The sequence below is a fragment of the Populus euphratica genome, unplaced genomic scaffold, assembly GCF_000495115.2.
Source record: "Populus euphratica unplaced genomic scaffold, PopEup_1.0 scaffold2012.1, whole genome shotgun sequence".
NCBI classification, from domain to species: Eukaryota; Viridiplantae; Streptophyta; class Magnoliopsida; order Malpighiales; family Salicaceae; genus Populus; species Populus euphratica.
Genome location: NW_011501849.1, coordinates 17,773 through 28,046, shown reverse-complemented (window position 1 = coordinate 28,046; position 10,274 = coordinate 17,773). Strand labels below are relative to the sequence as shown.

General features: G+C 33.2%; 2 protein-coding genes across 2 annotated transcripts; one reads left to right on the top strand and one right to left on the bottom strand.

Annotated features, from left to right (window-relative positions):
- The first annotated feature begins 1,358 nt into the window (after window positions 1–1,358).
- LOC105118524 (uncharacterized) lies at window positions 1,359–3,059 on the top strand. Its single transcript, XM_011016503.1, has one exon. The coding sequence runs from the start codon at window positions 1,657–1,659 to the stop codon at window positions 2,833–2,835; it is 1,179 nt and encodes a 392-aa protein (XP_011014805.1). The 5' UTR covers window positions 1,359–1,656; the 3' UTR covers window positions 2,836–3,059.
- A 2,831-nt stretch (window positions 3,060–5,890) lies between these two features.
- LOC105118523 (UDP-glucuronate 4-epimerase 5-like) lies at window positions 5,891–8,028 on the bottom strand. The gene has a single exon (XM_011016502.1). It carries the CDS (start codon window positions 7,790–7,792, stop codon window positions 6,482–6,484), a length of 1,311 nt encoding a protein of 436 aa, XP_011014804.1. The 5' UTR covers window positions 7,793–8,028; the 3' UTR covers window positions 5,891–6,481.
- Window positions 8,029–10,274: the final 2,246 nt, after the last annotated feature.

Genomic DNA, 10,274 nt, shown 5'->3' with positions numbered 1-10,274 from the left:
AAAAAAAAATTAGCTTCTCACTTTAGTGCTTAATTATTATTTATAATTTATTTATGTATTGATTATTATATATTTCAAATTAATTGTATTCACACACACACACACACACACATATATATATATATATATATATATATATTTTGTCTACGATAATTTATAATATTTATAAATATTTGGTTCATGTGATGTGATAATAATAATTTTTAGTTGTATGCAACATAAAAGTTGAATTGAACACAAGATATTTTAGGCTTGCAAGTTTTAAATTTAAAATATTTTCATTTGAAAAGATTTGTTAAAAAATAATATAATTTAATAGTTTAATTTTCGGAATTGAGATAATTTTTTTTATCACATATGACCTTAAATCTATATCTATTGGGATGAATCTTTGACATAAAGGAAGCTAAATGGGCAACAACACCTCATCAATTATTGGGCAATAACAATAGTGAAAAGTACTACAAATATAAATTTTAAATTTATAGTTTTATTCTTATTACGGAAATCTATTTTTTAAAAAGCTTACAATAATTTTAATTAGACCATAATACTTTTACTAGAAAACAACTAAGAATTCAAAAATATAATCTAAGATAAAATAATAAATCCAAAAACACCTAGAAAAATAACAAAATTATCTTAAACAATGGCTTTTGAGCATAATTTTAAAATAACCACTAGTCCAATAAGAACATACTCATTTTTATATTAAACTTGCTTATAGAATCATTTAGAAAAGTTTAAGGTCAAACCAACAATTGTATTTATTAATATATTGTAGCTAATTTAATTTACACCATCAAATTTCTTTTTAAATCTAAATCTATATCACTAATTTATAAAAATATATGTTAGGTTATTCATATAATTTATCTAGATTAGATTCTCATCAACTTATTATAGATCTTTAACCTGTTAAAACATTCCTCATTCAAATGCTTAATTTTAAATTTTAAAGAAATATGTTTGTTTTTCTTGTTAATTAGTTGATCAATACTTCAACATTTCTTCATCATTTCTAAATTAATTTACTTAATTTTTTTGTAATATAAAATATATATTCTTTATTTTATTCACCGACAACAAAACAAGATAAAAATATATTCACTCTATTTTCTAAATCACTGTCAAATATAATCACGTCTCTCCTGTCTAGTGTTTCCATTGTATCAACTTTCTCTATTTCTTTTTTGCCTTTTCGAGTTCTTGTTGATCGAAGAATTGAAGAAAGAGGTGAACGGATTTTGACCAGTTGAAGAAAAAAAACAAAAAGAGGATTCGAGAAAGGTAAAAACGGTGCTGTTGTTGTAAGATTGCAATGGCCCAATGAAATTGGTCGTTTTTGAATTATAGCTGTTGTTGTAAGATTGCAATGGCCCAAATTTTCAGGTCAGTCCACCATATACATATACAAGCCCAATTCTACAAAGAGTAACGAGATGCCCTTTTTTAGTCACGGCAGCCGATTCATGGTCTTCTGCAAAGTCGATTGCTCATGGCCTGCAAAAACTTCTTGAAACTTTGCAAGCAACCGAAGAAATGTCTATAATCCCAACAACATAAGCTAGCCCTGTATTCTCTCTCTCTCTCCATATATGAAAAAGTTCCAGTTTTTAAGACTCGGTTGCTTTGTATCAACAAACACCTCTGCATATGCTCATGTTTCTCAAATTTCGAAACTTTTCCCATTCAATAAAATCTACACGGGTAAAAAACCAAAACCCGTGTTTTGAATTGTGTAGATTCTTCCATTTTGATTCAAAACCGGGTTTGGGCTCTTCAAGCCTAACGCCGACTTTATCACCTCAGAAACCCCAAAACAATGTTGCAATTTTCTGGGATTTGGACAACAAACCCCCCAAAACTGTCTCTCCATTCGAGGCTGCTATTAAGCTTAAAACTGCTGTGTGCTCATTTGGATTTGTTAAATACATGGTGGCTTACGCTAATAGGCATGCATTTAGTTACGTGCCTCAAGTTGTGAGAGAGGACAGAAAGCAGAGAAAGTCGTTGAATCAGTTAGAAAATAAGGGTGTGATTAAGCCTGTAGAACCTTATTTATGCAGGGTTTGTGGAAGGAATTTTTATAATAATGAGAAGTTCGTTAATCATTTTAAGCAAATTCATGAGCGTGAGCAACAAAAGAGGTTGAATCAGATAGAATCAGCAAGAGGGAAGAGGAGAGTTATGTTAGTGGGTAAGTATGCAATGAAGATGCAGAAGTATAAGAATGCTGCTAGGGATATTTTGACTCCAAAAGTAGGTTATGGTTTGGCTGATGAGTTGAAAAGGGCTGGTTTTTGGGTTAGGACTGTTTTGGATAAGCCACAGGCAGCGGATGTGGCATTGAAAGATCATATGGTAGATATGATGGATAAGAGGAGAGCTGAGTGTTTCGTGCTTGTATCAGATGATTCGGATTTTGTTCATGTTTTGAAGGAGGCTAAATCTAGATGTTTAAAGACGGTTGTGGTAGGGGATGTTAATGATGGGGCATTGAAGAGGGTTGCCGATGCAGGATTTTCTTGGCAGGAAATTTTGATGGGAAAGGCTAAGAAGGATGCAGAAACGGTTGTGGGACGGTGGAAGGACCGTGATGTCTTGAAGAGATTGGAGTGGACATATGATCCAGAGGTAGCGAAAAACTTGCACGGCATGGTTTATGAGTTTGATAATCATGAGAGCAAGGATGAATGTGATGGCAATGATAGTGAGGATGGAGATATTGATAATATTCTAGATGGTGATGATGTTGGTTGTTTGCAAAATGAAGATGCCAGAGGTTGGTGGGAGCTGGACTCTAATCCTGATGTCACTTCACAATCATGCTGATGGTAATTGGTAGTTAGGTGTACGATCAGTTTTATGGCTTGGTGGAGTTCACAATTGTCCTGGATAGCATTTAGAAAATTGTATAAGCAGAACCACCACAAAGCACACATGATCAAACACGTATTGTAAGCAAATGGAGCTATATAGATATGTTAATCTCTAGTATGTGTTTTCTGGAGTTACTTTCCACCTAATATCTTGAATAGTACTTGCAGCATAAATGACTTGCTTCTTGTCATTTCCCCTTTTTTCTCTGCCTGATTAGTTTTTGTTTTTTCCATTTCTGTTCTGTAATGTTGAAATCTGTCATTTGTCATTGCTTCATTAAGTAAATGGTGAAATTCTTTCTTGCCGTACTTATTTTCTGGCTTTTCTAATTGTCACTTTCTGGACCAGAGAAAGGAGGTTGTTAGGCAACTTGCAGCCTCACGGTGAAAAAAAAGCTCAATTATTTTAATGTTTGGATCTTGATCAATTGGGATGAAATTCTTAAAACAGAAAGAAGAAATTGTATGCTGTTGGAAATGAGGGACCTTTTAAGCTCAGTAGCATATAGTCGCTCTAGTACTGATGGTAATTCCCAAGGAAAACATTTCTGCTTGTTCTTGGTATGCATCTTAACTTGCTTAGGCTGTTAGGCTGATGGTATGGACAATAAAACCTTGGATTTTCGATATTAATGTGTGATTCTGCATGAACTGTGAGAAATCTTGAGTGGAATAATGCTAGATGTCAAGATGGAAAACCAAGAATGTCCGTGGTTGCGGAGACCATCCTAGTCAAACCAAAAGAAATTCTGAAAGTCTAGCTGTTTTTGGGCCAGGCAATTCTCTGCAGCTTGACATTTTCTTGGCAAAGTAATGCAGAAAAAATTTCAGAATAGTTAAGAAGAAAAACTGCAACTAAGTTGCATAGATAGGCGCTGCAAAAAGCAAGTCGATCCATGCTGGAGTAGGAGTGTTAAGTTCAGCTTCTTTTTCAGTCAATTTTCTCTCATTTTGTTTTCAGGTAAAGAAATTGCTGATAATTGCTTGATCTGACATTGATTGTTACTATGTTCCCGTTGATTTAAAGAATTTCTCTGGAACAAAGTGCAATGTTCGTATTTCTTTACTCTTTTACTTGTAGTTAAAAATTACATGACAAGGTGTTTGTTTGAGTTCCAGTTTGAGGATTGTAGATTGCGTTGAGCAAAATTACTGGACAAACTGTCTGTTACAAGTGCTTCAAGGAATATTTTTTATGTAAGTTCTTCCTTCGCTGTGAATTGAATGCTGAGCAACTTGGAGAGGCTCTATACCCCATCGCCACCAATCAGTTCGCAACTTGCCGTGCTTGAATTGATTCGTATGGAGAGGTTCCGCGTCTGGATAATGTCGTGGTTGAGAATGAGGCATGATGAGGACAGAAGAAGAATCTCAAGACGTGATTTCCAGGATGTAGGCCTATCAATAGGCGTGAGGAAGCGAACTATCAATAATGGAATTAATCAGACGTAGTTAAGTTATTAGATGTAATTGTATATAATTAGATGATATTATATAATTGATACACCCATTTACCAAAGAGAAACGTTTATCATAAAGTATATTTAGAGTTATGCATGTAGTTAGCCACTATTATATTCCATTATTTAAATTTCTCTAATTAAGATGCAATACTTCTTTTTCACTTAAATTTATTGCATCGCCATGGAACCGAATTCCAAAACTCTCACGCATCAAAACTCTCACGCATGGGCATGCACTAAAATATCACATGGACGTGTTTAAAAATATAATAAAAATTATTTTTTAAAATGTTTTTTAATCATTAATATTTAATATATTTTTTTATTTTTTAAAATTTATTTTTGATATTACCATATCAAAACAATAAGAAAAACACTAAAAAAAATATTTTAAAACAAAATTCTTTTTATATTTTGAAGAAACACCATTCCCAAACAATCACCAATGAGCTCTGTAGAAACAACGCTTGTGGAAGTGGAACAAGTAAAACATTGTATGCTTCTGGATTTTCAACTCAAGACTCTGAAGTCTAATATTGCATAACTTTCATAAAGAAGCCTCATCCTGCAACTGTTTACAAGTTCCTCTCGATGATGGAATAATCTAACTCAAACCCCTCCATGTTTTCTCAATATAGGGACAGTTGAATTAAAAAAACCTAGAAGTGCACGTCGGGCTGATAGCACACCAGACCTGACCGTTTATGCACGCAGTCCAATTCTCAGATTTTATTTTATTTTTTAAATTATTTTGATATACTATTATCAAAACTAAATTTTAAAAAATAAAAATATATCTTAATACATTTCTAAATAAAACATATTTAAAAAAATAACTAGTAAAAATTACTTTTCAAAATATTTTTTACTTCAAAATATATAAAAACAATAATTTTTATTTTTTAAAATTTATTTTTTATATCAAGCTTTATAACAATTTAAAAAGCACAAACAATCATTTCAAACTAAAAAAACTCTGAAAAATACAATTCCAATGCCACAAAAAAAAGAAGCCAACATCAATCCTAAATTGATTTGGAAGCGATCACTGGGAAATGAATTTCGGATTTACTACCTGTTAAAATTAGCTTGCAAAAGAACAATCCACAAGCTTTTAAATAATTCTGCAATCTTAATTCCGCTGATAAATCTTTGCATAACGGAGCTGATTTCTTAATGTTTCAGGGTGCTCCAACATGCCATAGATTATAATTTATACCAAGAATTCCCTTGCCAATTGCCACAAATCATACCCAGATGCTACTTTTCAGCAAAATCCCCCAGTTCTCTCGTGTTCTCAACCAGCATAAGCATTAAGCAGTCGTTTATTCACAAATCAAGAGCGATCCAACTAGAGTGAAACAACACAAATTGGCTTTCTTCACAATCTGAGTAACGAAATACAGGTCTTATATGCACTCAGGTTCAGTGCGATTAAAGAAGACAGCAGCGGGAATACAAGACACTCTGTTTTTTGAGAGAGAAGAAGAACAGAAAAGAATGTTAAATCTCGAGAGCCAACCAAAAACTAGCAAGAACGATTAGTTTGCGCCCAAATTACTATTCAGCAATAGAATCAAGAAGGGTCCTGGACGAAAGTGTCCACTAATAACAGCTCAAAACTTGCGAGAATAACATCGGAGAGTGAGGTAAAAACAACAAAAAAGATTGCACCAAGCAACGTACACGTACTTGCCTAACTTGAATTAAAATGGTCCAAAGGAACACAAATCTCATACGACCTGCATAGTTGAATGCCTGACTAGATTAGCTGCTTTTTCATTGATAAAAGAAGGCAATGTCCATGACATGAAGAAAGGCTGCTCAAAGGGCACCAACCCAAAATCAAGAGCAGAATAACCTAACATCAGAACTCATCTTGAAATTATTTTCCAACAATAATTTCATTTTCTAAGACAATAAACCTAAAACAAATGAAGTAACCTGTGGAAAAAAAACAATGAATAAAACACATCTACTGAGACGATCAGATATCTCCTGCAAAGAATATGCTTCCACCTAGCATATCAAATGCATTGCAAGACAAATAGTCCTCCTTATATCATAAGCAATGACAAGTTGGCAAAGTATATTTCAACATGATAAAATTCAAATTCAAAGCAAGTCATGTATAATTCACCAGGATTTCTTCTTCTTTGACCCTGAAAAATAATCAGTATACCATCTCACAAACTTCTTGAGCCCCATCTCCAAATCTGTTGTTGGCATGTATCCAAGCTCCCTCTGGGCAGAACTAATATTGGCATGCGTAAACTCCACATCCCCATTTCTAGGTAACGGCAACACCTTCTTCTTAGCCTTGACTTTCAAAAGCTTCTCCAATATGCTCACAAGCTTACTCACAGGCACTGGCGACGTATTCCCCAAATTGAACACCCTCAATTGCGCTGGTCCCCTTTTCTTCCCTCCGCTCCCAGTACTATTTCTTGCTGTATCCAACGCTGCTAAACACCCCTTCACAATGTCATCAATGTAAGTAAAATCCCTAGCCACGCTCTTTCCATCAGCAGTCTCATATACACCTATCTCCTTCCCCTTCAAAATATTCTTAGTAAAAAAGAAATACGCCATATCCGGCCTTCCCCAAGGCCCGTAAACTGTAAAAAACCGCAAGCCAGTAATCGAAAGACCGTAAATATGATTATAACTATGTGCAAGCGCTTCACCTGCCTTCTTAGTCGCTGCATATAAACTCGCAGGCTGATCAGTCCTATCCTTCTCCGAAAAGGGTACTCTTTTATTAAGCCCATAGACAGAACTCGATGACGCCCACACAATGGCAGGCTGTGGATCAGCTGATTTACAAACCTCGAGCAAGTTAACAAACCCAGCAATATTACTATTCACATAAGACTTAGGATTCTGCATCGCATAACGCACCCCCGCTTGAGCAGCTAAATGCATAACATGAGTAAAATAAACAGCATCAAAAAGTTTCTGCAACAACTTAACATCATTAATATCTCCTTCAACAACGAAAACCCCTGATCGTTCAAGTACCTTTTGTCGGTCTCGTTTTAAATTAACATCGTAGTAATGATTGAAATTGTCAAGTCCAAGAACACCATCGCCGCGCCGCTTCAGAGCAACAGAGACATGGGTGCCTACAAAACCGGCGGCACCGGTGACTAAGACGGTGAAGCCGGCGTGTAATTTGGGACGCGCCGATTTGAGGACTTTTTTCTCCCACTGAGAGCCTCCAGGGAGGGAGTTGGCGATTTTGCTGCGGTTGGAGGGAGAAGAAGGAGAGGAAAGGAGGGAAAAGAAGAGGAATATAATGAGAAAGAAGAAAGAAGAGAGCGCGAATTTGGAGAGTGAAGAGTAGAGGCGAAGGGAACGTTGGTGGTGGGTTTGGAGGTAAAGTAATGATTTTTCTTGTTTTAATTTGCCTGGTGTGGAAGGTCGGGTTGTGTCAAGGAGTGACATGCTTTAGAGATCCTAGCCGTTGTAGAAATAGGTTTATAGTTGTGGCGGCGGCGGAGTGCTGCTGCTGCGGCTGCTGGCTGTGGATGAGGCCGAAGGTTTTTGCGAGGGTTGGGATTTGGGTTGTCTTTTGGGACAAAAGTGGAGGTTTCTGTTTATAAGGCGAGGTGTGGTGGGAAAGGGAAAGTTAAAAATTTTTGCCCGGAAGAGAGACAGAGATAGCCGGGCAGTGTTCGGAACGGTGTTATAACCAGTTTATCAAAAAAATTTGATTTTTTAAATTTTTTTAATTATATCGATGTGAAAAATTGTTTTTTAAAATAAAAATAATATATATATTTAAAAAATACTTAAAAAAAATATTTATCATACTCACAAAAGGTTTTTCTTTAATTTATTATTACAGGAAGTTCTAAATTTGATAATTAGTGATTTGCTAATTTTCCTTTTATTTTATTAGCAAAAGTGGGAAAACACGGTTATCTACAAAAGAACAAGACATTTAATTGGCTGGATCCAGCTGGGATTTCTGATTAAATTGGAACGGAAAAATGGAATATGATTTTGTTTTGAATGTTTATGATGATTGGACGGCAGAGATGTGGCGACTTCCATGGTCAAGAAAATCCTAATTCAATGAAAACAATATAATATCTCATTTAACGACAAAAAGAAAATTAAATTTCTCATTTAAGATTCTTTGCTTAAATGCTTTGTTTCCTATAAAAAACAATTATTGGGACACCTTGCTCGTTTGCCCCTTGTCTGGCATAGAACGCATCATGACACGTTTTTCTAATACTGATTAGCTAAAAACAAAACGGAAAATCTGTTTTTTCACGTTAGATAATAAATACCCAAATGGTATTTGATGAAAAGAAAAGCTATCATACTCAGAAATTGGGTCTTAAACAAAAAAGTTCTTGAACCTACATATTGCTTGAAGGATTGAGACATTATGGAATCTCTCTCTTTTTTCTTTCCACTTAGTTTATATCTAGTTTTATTATTTATAATTCATTATAATTTCTTATTATTTTTATACTTGCAAGATATGTTTAAATTATTATTTTTTTGTTGAACTTATACCAATAAGATTAATTTAATACTCAATCATTAACTTGTTAAGTGTTAACATGGTCAAATTCATGTATATCTTATACTTGAACCATACAAAGTTATTGATATCTTCATCAAAATCTAAATCTAGTAGTATAATTATAGTTCAATCATTCTATATAAACACAACTCAAAAATGATGTATACATTAGTTTAATAAATCTTGTTCTATATCAACACAGCTCAAAAATGATGTATACATTAGTTTAATATCAACAATTTATAATATTTATATTTATATCACAAGATAATAATATAAACATTAACAATTGGATTCTAGTGCGAGTGAAATCTAAAACTTATTTATGATTCTTCAACTTATTAAATTGACTTGAAAACAATTATAAGCTCATAATCTTTCAACCCATATGTAATTCATGTATACACTTTATCTTATAAGATTAAGTTAAATATCCTGATAATTAGACAAATTAATGTCAGTAGCTCATTATTTGACACTAACCTCATTATCAGGTGATCAGTTTCACTATTCATTATCAAGTTAGTCCTTTTATCAGGCAACTAGTTTCACATATATTAATATAAAAATAAAAATATACAACATTTAAAGTATTTGCCATTACTTGGCATAATGAATTTATTAAATAAGATATCAAAGTGTTAAACACCTTTTCCACAATAATATTCATTCACTTGTTGACTAATTCACACGTTAATTATTTTAAAATTCTTCTTTTCTCCTCTCTCCCTATCTCTCTTTCTCTCTCTCTCACACATTCAACATTACTTTCTATTATGGCAATTTATCATGAATTAAACATGATTTTCACTGTTTCAATCGATAATACATCATATATCCAATCTCGTCAATATGGTTGATAATAACTCTTATATAGTAGTTCCATCGTTGTGGTCAAAGGTAATACATACAAGTTTTTTTTCATCATTGTGGTAAATCACATCTCATAATATATTGCATATTATTATTTATGTGATTTAATTTCAAATTACATATCAATTTTTACCTCGAAAACATATGCCTTCCATTAACAATAACAATAATAATATATTATACAATTTAATTATCATTATAATTCCAATGATTATAAAACCATGTATAAATAATTAAAAAGGCAATGGAGGGTTAATCTTTTACATTTATTTTTGTTATCCAAACTTATGTGAAGTCGAGTTTCTTTTCAAATATATTTTCAGTAACTCTCAACTAAATAACCATTATTACTTACCCTATAAATTACATTGAATCACTAACATATCTATATTATGAATCTCAAATGTGTGTCTGTCAATAGATAATAATGATTAATTAAATTAATCAAATTCAATAACTCAATCAATCAATTTTTTTAGTATTTTGCTAATTCCTTCTGCTGGTAGATTAACC